This window comes from Fusarium oxysporum, chromosome 6 (assembly GCF_000149955.1).
Source record: "Fusarium oxysporum f. sp. lycopersici 4287 chromosome 6, whole genome shotgun sequence".
Lineage (NCBI taxonomy): Eukaryota > Fungi > Ascomycota > Sordariomycetes > Hypocreales > Nectriaceae > Fusarium > Fusarium oxysporum.
This window is the reverse complement of record NC_030991.1, coordinates 3863056-3873872: the sequence shown is the minus strand read 5'-3', so window position 1 is coordinate 3873872 and position 10817 is coordinate 3863056. Positions and strand designations below refer to the sequence as shown.

At 48.2% G+C, this 10817-nt stretch overlaps 3 protein-coding genes across 3 annotated transcripts; 1 reads left to right on the top strand and 2 right to left on the bottom strand.

Moving 5' to 3' along the window:
- Positions 1 to 757: 757 nt before the first annotated feature.
- On the bottom strand, positions 758 to 3789 carry FOXG_14081 (uncharacterized protein; the record flags this gene model as incomplete). The annotated part of the gene is made up of 4 exons (XM_018394145.1): positions 758 to 2068; positions 2116 to 2363; positions 2418 to 3545; positions 3618 to 3789. The coding sequence occupies 4 exons, from the start codon at positions 3787 to 3789 to the stop codon at positions 758 to 760; spliced, it is 2859 nt and encodes a 952-aa protein (XP_018253641.1).
- Positions 3790 to 5513: 1724 nt separating this feature from the next.
- Positions 5514 to 5903, top strand: FOXG_21394 (uncharacterized protein; the record flags this gene model as incomplete). The annotated part of the gene is made up of 2 exons (XM_018401729.1): positions 5514 to 5761; positions 5819 to 5903. The coding sequence occupies 2 exons, from the start codon at positions 5514 to 5516 to the stop codon at positions 5901 to 5903; spliced, it is 333 nt and encodes a 110-aa protein (XP_018253640.1).
- Positions 5904 to 6704: 801 nt separating this feature from the next.
- FOXG_21393 (uncharacterized protein) lies at positions 6705 to 10581 on the bottom strand (the record flags this gene model as incomplete). Its single annotated transcript, XM_018401728.1, has 6 exons — positions 6705 to 7658; positions 8362 to 8420; positions 8475 to 9176; positions 9226 to 9947; positions 10001 to 10052; positions 10341 to 10581. 6 exons carry the CDS (start codon positions 10579 to 10581, stop codon positions 6705 to 6707), a joined length of 2730 nt encoding a protein of 909 aa, XP_018253639.1.
- Between the last annotated feature and the right edge of the window lie 236 nt (positions 10582 to 10817).

Sequence of the window (10817 nt, the reverse complement as noted above, 5' to 3'; positions counted from 1 at the left end):
AGAAGTTTGACGAGTCGTTCAAAGTCGACATTAAATTGTGGAATTGTCTCGTAAGAGCTTGTTTTGATCCGGATGAACTGGTAAAGTGTTGTCTGCAGAAGAACTGGGCCCGTGCCAATACAATAGGCCTGGAGAAGGTTGAACATCTCCTGGGGATTCTCAATCCCGACTAGTTGACTGAGTGCTTCTCCAGTGCAGTTACCTCGGATGGAGACGGCAGCTTTTGCCGCCCTGATCTTTTGATCCATAGTCTGCTGTTCCTCGGGAGGGTAATCACCAAAGACAGCATCTTCGAGGCCATTGATCCGAAGAATGGCCTTCTGAGCTGGGCAATATTGCTCCCAATTGGAGGGGCCGCCTAGCTTGAGCTCTTGCGGAAGGAAAAGAGTATTCTTTTCAGAGATGACCGTGGTACTGTCATACATTGAGGATGGTGTGTGGTCTTGACCTGAAGCACCAGGTTGCGACGATTCGGATGCAGGCGATACTCTGATTGTGTTGCGAGTTCGCATGGTGGAAGGTGGGGCTCGTCGTGACGTCATCTTGAGTTGAAGTTAAAGTTTGGTTCTTTGATTCAGAAGAGAAACCCGGTGTTTGCTAACCCGGGCTCATAACCTGTTGTTTATATTGCGCAGTAGTGCTGGGTGAAAATGTATTTTTATGAAACTTGGTTGTTCATTATTGAGCTGAGAGTTATTCTCGGGTTTATATCTCTAGATGATTGTATCTAGGACTTTGAACTTTAAATCTAGGACTTTCAGACTAACAGTCTGAATCCTGAAGGGAAGGGGATTCCCGGATTTTCCAACAACAGGTAGCACATATTGTGTGTGAGATCCTCCACGATATCGGCAATGCTCTGGAATGGAACTGGAATCGACTTCGCATAGATCTGCCGGAATATCTCATCATGCACGATGTAATAGTGACATGGGCGTGCGGTCCCTTGAAGTGCAGCGTGTGCCTGCAGGAAGAAATCCCAGTTCCGCGCCTCAGTCACTCCGCGGTCGACGACGGTACCAGGTTTAGTATTGCCAGACCTATCGCAGTCTTGCTCGGTAGTGGGATAGAATCTTGTTTTGTGCCGCTTGCCGCAGACTATGATAGTGAAGCGCGGAAGGCCTTTTTTGGTGTCAGCTGCTGGGTACATCTGTTCGCATGCGCGGCGGAGTTGAGGAAGCTCTTGCGAGAGAACCATGTCATATTGGCCTTCGGAGACTCCGTCGCGGTAGATGAGAATATTCTCCGGGAGAGCGGCGTGTTTGCCCTTGGTCTTCCAGAGGCCAAGGCGAGATTTAAGCATTTGTGTGAGATCGTCCACATTCTCCTGTCTCGCGCGCTGTATGCGCAAAGTTGCGGGCCATTGACCTAGGAACTTGTCAATGGAAGCCACCATTGCAGAGACAGAAGGCGCGTTGGAAGCCGAGCCAGGTGAGGGGTGCGTAACGTCAATGCCGACAACCATTGTCTTGTCCTGGTCGATAACGCCGAGATTCTTGTTCTCCACGATCTGATTGATACCGCCAAGCTTGAGATTGAACTTCAAAGCGACATTGGCCATATATTGCTCGCGACCGCGGTCTTTCGCTAGTTTGGAACCCACCGAGCAGATAGTGTGGATACCATAATTCTTGTCGGCGATCGTCTTGATGCGCTTGTATAATGGTATGTTTGCTCCGGGAAGGATGATGAAAAGCAGATCTAAAGCTCCAGCGGCACGTTGTAAAGTTGAGCCGAGCGCGGGATCGTCTGGATGTTGAAGTTGGAGGCGTTGACCTGGAAACGGTTGAGCTGCGTTGACGCCAATTTTCTGTAGGGCGGCATGGAACTCATTCATAACGGCCCGCGAGCTTTGCTGGTCGAAAGAGTCGCGTATCCCAGGAATAGAGATCATCAGGTATGACCATTTAGCAAGTGACGCGCCAATGTTAAATCTAATATCCGACATGTTCCAACTACCTAAGCGGAGATCAGCGGCCTTGTTGTTCTTGTAGATAACCTTTGGACCAAAAAGGATGCGACCTGGGACTTTGATGAGTCCCGGTGTGATTTTCAGGCCAAAAGAACGCTGAACGGTGTTAGTATGTAATATACAAAATTGAAGCGAAAACGTACCAAAAGTACATTGGTGTTCTCATCTAGACCAGCAGTCTGCACACCCTCACTATAAATCGAGTTCGCGTTTTCCCACGGCTTTCGAACAGCGTGGCGAATCATCTGCTGCGCTTGGCTGCCGTTGAGCTTCGACTTGGAGGGCTGACCCGGGAGGACAACGCAGACCTCTGCTGGGAGATACATCGGATTGTCCCGGTTGCCACAGTTAACCAACGGAAGTTGGGTATCTTGCAGAACTCGATTGTATGCTGCGTCACAGTCAGTGATGCTGTATCGAGTGATGGATAGTGAAAATGACACACTTATTCTGAAAAAGTCAAACACAGTGATATACCTCCCAGAGGTAGAAGCTGCTGAGCTCTCTGCCTGGGCCTTACCCTTCCCTTTGCCCTTCCCCTTCGCGCCTCCCTTGGCTACCGGCTTAGGTGCACTAGAGGAGCTGGCTTCACCATCGAGCCAGAACTCCACATCTTTGGCACCTGCCCCGTGCTGTCTAACGCGCGGTGGGTGGGCCAAACCATGTCCATCGTCCTTCCTAGCAAGCCCGAAGATAGTCTTGACGCGGGGAACAACTTCGTTGGCTTTGTTACGCTTCTCGGGAAGATGCGTAGTCTGTATGCGAACCAATTTGAGAAATCGTTCCAACATGACGGTGTTGTGAAGTCCGTAACTTTTCATGAGCTCCGGTAAAGGAACAGCATGGTAAAACGCTCCATGGCTCACGTTGATATTGACGAGAATGCGACAAGTCGCTACGCGCACACTCGAAAAGAAGCCTCGAATGATTTCCAAACCGGAGCCGATGTCTCCTCTTGCTGCGTCACTGCTGAGAGAAAAGCTCTTTGTCGATCCAATTGTGACGAGGTTCTTTGCGGATTTGGCATAGTGGTTCAGGAAGATATTCAGAGCCTGCGTCAACTCCTGCTTATCTACCAATGACTGGCTGAGGCTCGTTGAGTTCAGGTAGTTGACCAACTCGCCGACATTTAAAGTTTTCGTATATTGGACGCGAACCTTGTATATGGTAGCCCTAGCAGTCGGTTCGTCTTCACCTTCTGAGCGATAGGGGACCTCAACGAGGACCTCGTCCTGCGAAAACTTAGTTTTGGAGACAAGAGTAAACCTGAAATCTGTTGCAATGTCGCCCTGTTGGGCTGCAAATTCCGGCGCCTGGAGTAGTAGCTGCACAACCCGGAAATGTTTCTTACCGACAGCTACAGGGCTGATCTGGATATCGTATCGATGCAAGGTCAAGTTCGACGGCGGCAATAATTCGACGTAGTTTGCCGTGAGTTGAACCTTGATGCCCCGGGTACCATATCCCGGACGACTGGGAAAGCCTTCGGTTAGCTTCAGGCTATCAAGATCGAACTTGTTCTTTGTCGCTAGGTGCAATGCATCTTCGACCTTTGCAACCTGGGAATTCTGGCCTTGGGAGTTGCTATAGTATCGACAAAATTAGCATTTGGTACGACCATAACTTTGCTCCGTATGGTCCTTACGGAAAGACCTGGATAGTTTGTTGACCACCGCCAGTCGGCCTTCTATACCCTCCTCTTCCACCTCCAGCTCGTCCTCTACTTCCGCCCGTATCGCCTCGGAAACTACCGCTGCCCCCCCGAGGTCCATAATTGCCCTGGCCACCTCTTCCTCCGCCTCTTCCCCGGCCTCCATGATATCCACCGCCTCTGTTCCCACTAGACATGGTATTGAATGGCTGAGCTGGGAATCCAAGCAAGATATTGAAGCAAAGCGATCCGTAAGACGTCGAAGGAGATTGAATGAGAAGGAGCGAAGCGGGGTGTTGGGTGACTGCTATTCCGGTTAGTGGCTATGCCCGGAAGCGGGTTGACCGACAGCCGAGTTACTGTGACGTGATTTGAACGCCCCTGCTCGCCACTGTCCCCAAACCTTCCACTATTATTTTTCAACCCTGCGTTATGTAGATCCTAGTGACCATGATTCTGGTTCTGGCGCACGATGCGTGAGCCGTTCAAGCTGCTAATCAAGCAATCAGAATGTGCAGATTGCGTACATGATATGGTATGACGTGGGCAAATAGCCAACAATGAAAGTAATGCGCATCCTGCAAGCGATAAACTAATCGCCGCACGTGAATATAATCGTCATGATGCCGTCTGTGGATCTGCACCCCCCAAACCCCACTTGGGAAAACATCTGGCCACGATTCATACTGGATATGTCGGAACGATATGGCCTCAAAATGAGAAGATTAGATAACTTATTTAGAGTAACAAACCCAATAGATACGAGATTAAAGAGTCGACCTAGAGCTGTTTCTCAAATCGCCTGCCGAGCAGTCTCGTTATTATTCAAACTTATCCATGTACAATCATGTCTATAAGCTAGTAGATGACAGATACCTGAGATGAAACCTCTGCAAGCCAGTCGAAAATTCATGACTAATGCTATCGTGGTTCAAAGACAACCATTACTGTTCTAAATAATGGAAAAGACCTCAGTAGACCTGCAGTTATCAAATCCCCATGTGCTCTAAACTTGGCCATTATCCATGAATTGTCTAGATTATAATCTTTTCATCAACATAATGATCGGTAGTGCCTATACCACAAAACATTCCGCTTGATAATTTAATCTCGAAACCAAAGTGCTGCTCCGTTCCGAATTTCTTCATGGTGTAGGGGCCAACAAGGCTACTTTGGCACAAGCCGCGGGTCCTGTCGCATACGGCGACTGTCAAGCCGGTTGCGCTGGTGTTGTTATGGCTTGCTACGGTGCAGCCGGGTAAAACATGGGGTGCTACCGTCGGAGCTACAGTCCCGGCATCAATCGTCGCCTGCAACAGCGTGTTTGGGGCAGGACCCGCGGAGACAGTCGTCAAGAGGATGGCCAGGGTGACGATAAGAACAAGAGCTTCATTGATGAGGATAGTGGCTTAATATAAGGTCTTTTTGTATGCAGGCTAGATTCCGGGATTACCCTAAGTAATGAGAAGAATCAGGTTGTTTCTGTATGAATAGAGCTTGAACTTATGTGTCAGATATTAAGGTGTATCGTGTATATTTCTTGATTTTGTCGCAATCGAAGGACTATTGAGACCATATATCTTCGACTGGTTCCTTCTAGGACTTGAGTCCTAGAAAGTCCTAGATGAAAGTCCTACGATCTAAGTTTAGGGCGTCAAACTTTAATCCTGAACCTTAATCCTGAAGTTGAGGGTGAACCCTCCAACATTCAACACCTACATATGGAAGCCCCGTACATGACGAATCTCACTTCGAGGGTTGGTCCGACACAGATTCATGCAGCGGAGGCAGCATCACTAAGTACGATTGGCGGCTTGCTGTAGTCAAGACTCGGTTATATACCAGTCATGTCAATGTCACACAGTACTGGACCTGGGTTGGTCAGATACAATGTTTCCAACACCAAGCACTCAAAGATGTGAGATCGATTTCCATGTCAACCTCGCAGAGATTGAGGAGATGAAATGGAATATCGAAGCACTTCGCGTTCACATCGTTATGAAAAAGGATGCCGGAAAGCTTGCTGCGGATGGCAAGCCTCGAGGCGATGTTATGGCATCTTTTCCACGAGCACGCACAATGCGACGCTTTCACTTCTTTTGTAGAGAAAGGGGCATTAAGTTGGACAAAAGGGACCCGTAAGTGTAACACCAAAGAAGAATTGTGACGGAATTTGGAACTGACCTGGATGATAGCGAGCAACTCAATAGTCTATGGAATTCCATTGTTTCTGAACAATTGCCCGGTCGAGGCTATTCCCATCAACAGTTGGTGAAATGAGTTTCGTCGTCTGCGAGTGGCAATGAAATGTATTGAAAGAAGCATGTTCTATTACACTAGAGGCTATTGAGGCATACATACCACAAGAGCATGAGCCCAAGGCTTTCAAATCAACCCCTATTTTCTCTTTCTCACACCACTCAGTCATCCGTGTGGTGATACCATTGTTATGAGGGGATTCCATTTGTAGCTCTTGGAGTCTTTGAAGATAAGATCTGATAGAGGTTTCCCGTAAGTAAATAGATAACATCAGTTGTGCTTTATTCGTTTCTGTCTGCTAGCATGAAAGAAGACCAGCAACTGGCAATGGGTTTCCCGTGTATTTGTAAAAAGGCAGGTTTCTATTGCCTTTAAAGTGTAACTTTCAGTCAGACTAAGTATAATAAAAGCACTTTTCCAGTCAAACGAATTCCCTAGTCTTTTAACCGCGATTGCGGTCGTCTTTCATGAGTGATAGACGCTACTTGGGCTCAGTCACAAGCACTCATCGTTTCAAGCCTCTCAATCATTTGGGATTACAACGAGTCGACATGGTTGGCCTCGAGACTTTACTGACGTTATATCCGCAAATTGGAATCTTAGTTCGCGCGAACCCTGACAATTCGAGCCATAAGCCTTGCTATGTTTCGTTTGAATACATTTTATGTGACCACTTAGGTTTCGTGAGCGAAGCTCTGCAGTCCCCAGAACAGAAGGATGAAAGCCATGCTGACATTGTGTGCTACTTCCGATGTCCCACGATCCTTGATACCCAGAAACATCAGGACTCTCGGAAGCATTCAGAGGCATCACGCTTTGACATTAGTTGTTCATCAGGCATAGACTCTGACGAGCCACTCTCTTATACTCTTTCGCCAGCGCTGTTAATAGTCTCATGATCCCAGGAATGGATGAGATCAGGTAACGATCGATCATACTTTGCTCGTAGTTGACGTAGATAACCTTTGGGGGAGGAACACTGTTGAAAGAGGTGCAGTAGCTGGGCCCGTAGGCAGCGGGGCCGTATATCTTCTCGTTGCCATTTGCATCCTTTCCCAGGATAATGTCGTCACTATCACAGGTTGGCCCGTAGAGAACGCAAGGCCCCGTTGTTCCAGGAGGATGGCATGTATGCCACTCGAACGAAATCTTGCTACCTTCTTTCAATCCGTGATGTGTACCGGCAGAGAGATAGACGCGACTCGGATTAGTACTCAGATCAGTGTTCAAACTTGGCTGGGAGATGTTGATGACATGGATTTGCAGCCATCCCGCCTTGGAGATAAGGGCACGCCCGGGCTCCGTCGTCATGGTCAACTTGCCATCCCAATCCGCAAAGGCCGAAGAGAAATCATCCATGGTAGTCTTGTTGTAATCAGTGAAGGAAGGGGCATCCTTGGTCGAGATACCGGCCCACCCTCCACCTATATTGGCAAGCTTCATCTTGATACCAAGTTCTCCTTTGACATCCCGGAAGAGCTTGGAAAACTGAACAAACGCGTCTTTGGCGAGGTTCTGAGTGCCGCGATAGCCTGAAAGGCCAACAAAAGTGAGGCCATCACTTTTAGCTTTCTCGATGATCTTGAACGCTACTTCTGTGCTGACACCAAAGTGGGTGGAGAAAGGCTTGTCAGATCCTTTGCTGGAAGAGATGAGTCGACAAAAGGGCTTGAGTTCGGCAAGGACAGTGGCCACGTCTCCATCTCCAAGCTCTGCAACCTCGCGAGCGGCCTGAAGTATATGATCAACCTGCGAGAGGCTGTCGACGGCATAATACTGGATCAATAACACTAGTCAGAAGATAAAATGCTTGCTTCGGCGACATCCCAACCATCATGTTTTCTTAACATCGAAGCACAAGGAAACCTATGACGCTTTTCTAGAGAGGAGTCAGGAGGAAACTGAAGGCAAAGGTTTTATCTAAGTCTGCAAAGAAAGAAGCTTCCGGGCCCAATTGAATGCATTGGCCAGTGTGCATGCAATTTGCTATTTATATTTGGTTTATAACAAGCTAGGCCTCATCTCCTGGAGTGAAAGGCTAGGCATACCTGTGGTAGTCTATATACTCAGGTCGTTTTAATACTCATTATCATCATCGGGTGGCTGCAGGAAAGCTTGACTCCGTGTCGTCTGTGGATCGAACGTGTGATGATTCGTGCTTAGTCTGAAACTCTTGAACTCCGAAACCTCCTATAAAGATTTCGAATTCGCTTCTTGTAGTCATGAGGGCCCCGCCTGCGGGAATCCATTGTCGTGAGAGAAGGTTCAGCCCTTGTACGCGGGCCTTGCGCTTGTGAAGAGTTAAGACTCATAGCCAAGGTTGAATTCCGACAACCTAAATCTCCAATTACCGCCTGTTTTTTCCATACCACTGGCTTACCCTCACTCAGGTCGCAAAGTCGTCGGAACTGCATTTGTGCTTATTCTAGTTGGGAAAACTTCGCCTCATTCACACCAGAAAGTCACTCAAAATTCGCACTCGCTGTCTTGCGACCTCGGAGTCTTCGCCCATAACCTTCATGATCTGAATCATGCGTACTGTTAACAACTTGTGAGCAAACAGGCCGGAGCCAGCAAGGCATGAACACGCACTGATATCGGCTTTTGCCCTGACAAGGAGAGGGCCTTCTGTCACCTTGTTTCTATCTTCTGGCTCTAGAGCAGTCTCGCTCAGCACATTACCGATACACAGAGCCTCCAAGAATGCTCGGTGGTTGAATCCCCACCAAGCACACGCTTCGATTTCAAAAAGGGAGAAGAAAGTGAAGAAGGCTGTGATCGCGTCGTGTGCTGCATCCAGGGTCGCATGAATATTGGCAGGAACATCAGGGCTCTCAGAAGCATAAACGAGCATCAGATTATGGAAGTAGTTGTTGGTCAGGAACAAAGTCTGACGAACCACCCTCTTATTTGTTTTCGCCATTGCCGTGATGCGATCAGGATCCCAAGACCTGAAGACATCAGGAAACGATTGGTAGACAGCTCGGAAATCGGCAATCAACTTCGATCTCTGTCTTACTGTGGTGCAAATTGGCAGCTCTAACGACCTTGGCGAGCAGATTGTCTCCTGGACCAAGTTGGCGAGAGTCCAGCAGCCTCGAATATACGCTGCATCTGCGAAATCGCTTTGTGCAATCGACGAACTATCATCTAGTGGATTTTCCACGGAAATATCCGTATGTGTCGCTGGAGGCGGCAGCGAGAGTATGACGGCCAGTGATGTACCTTGGAGGAGGACAGCTTGCCAGATCTTGCGTCGCTGCTGCTTCTCGAACAAGTTGGCATCCGGAGTTACTACCAGGATCAGTAAAAGAAGAGACACCAACAAGCAACAGGCACACACCAATAGTTGGATCTCTATGTAGACCCATAGCATGAGCTTGCCGTATCGAAATGCCTGAAAACGCCCAAGCATCCGATGTGTGGTTGTTGTTGACCAGGAAGTAGGCTAATAATACCATGGCCTGGATTGACCGCAATGATGCACTGCTAAGATACGTAGCAATACGCAGAGACTGGCTGCTGGCCGAAGCATAGAACTCTGCTGTCAGCTTCCGTTCTTGGAAAGGTGTTGTCGATGTGACAAACTGTGTGCCCAAGGCTAGCATGGCAAATATCAATGCAACGAAGGTTGGATCTGTGCTGCTGGTCTTTTCTTGCTGCTTTAATTGCCAGAAATATTCGTAGTCTGCATAGAATGTCTGGCGATGTATCACCGGATACACAGGGTCAACACATTCAAAGTAACGGCTGAGTAGTATATCGGCTTGGATTTTCTCTGGAAGCACTGAAATAGGGTCATGTAAGCCCCCTTCACCAGTCCAGTAGTTGACAAAAGGGTGCTCGGATCCAATACCAAAAACGTTGCTTGCAGAAGGCGAAGAGTAAGGTACGTTGGACAGAAGACCAATAGAAAGCGCATCGGCGCCGTGCGAGGAGGCCCTAAGATCACTCAACATGCCTCTATCTGCAATATTTGGAATACGGGGCTTTCCATTGGAACCATACTTCTTCTTAGAGGTTGTCGTAATGCGGCAGCCATTGGAGGCGGATCCAGTGGTCTCCCTACTTGATTGTTAAATCACAGCAAACAGTTGCTCATTCGGGAGGTATCATACTTGAGAAGGTTGGCGACATGTGTATATCGGCAGTCAGTTTGCCGTTTTACGCCTGGCTGAGGTTAAGATAAAATTAACAGGACAGGCTGCGACTGAACATACAAGCATGACAACGAGGTCGGTCTCTATCACACTTTGAATACGTCAGTAGGTTATCCAGCCGACCAAGCCCATTCTCGCAAACAGAAGGAAAGTCGAGGTATTGATTTGTCATTCTCAGACATTTCTTGATCAAATTTCATAATGTGCCAGAATATAAAGGTAGAGTGGGCTCATCTTGTATGGAATCGTGAATAGGGATGATCAAGATGTGATGTAAGCACGATACAACATGAGAAACCAAGTAAGAGGTAATGATGTCCTATCTTGGTCTTGCGCTCGACGCATTCATGGCATGAGAGAGTCAGCTTGTTGCGCTTTTGCTTATTCTTTGGAGGCTTCTCTCCATCCACGGGCGTCGACGCGTCTTTGACATCCGCGTTAGCTAGGGATGTTGAGGCAAAGGCTAAAGATTGAAGGCCAATTCCGTGAATAGCGAGAGTTGGACACCAGTCAGCCGGGCTAGGACCAGACGTGGACATTGAAGGTTGAGGCGGTATATGGGCAGGCGAAGGCTTGGAGAGGGGTCGTAATTGGTGATAAGTATGATGTAAGCGCACCCCGTGAAACATCTGTGGATGATACCAAGCTTACCAAACTATTCGGTCAGTGGATAAGCGGCAGTTTTTTGAAGGTATACCAGTCTCGTCAATTGGTCATCGCAGAGTGGGAGCTGGATCTGACAAACTGGGGTTAAGGCCTGGGATTGACCTGAATC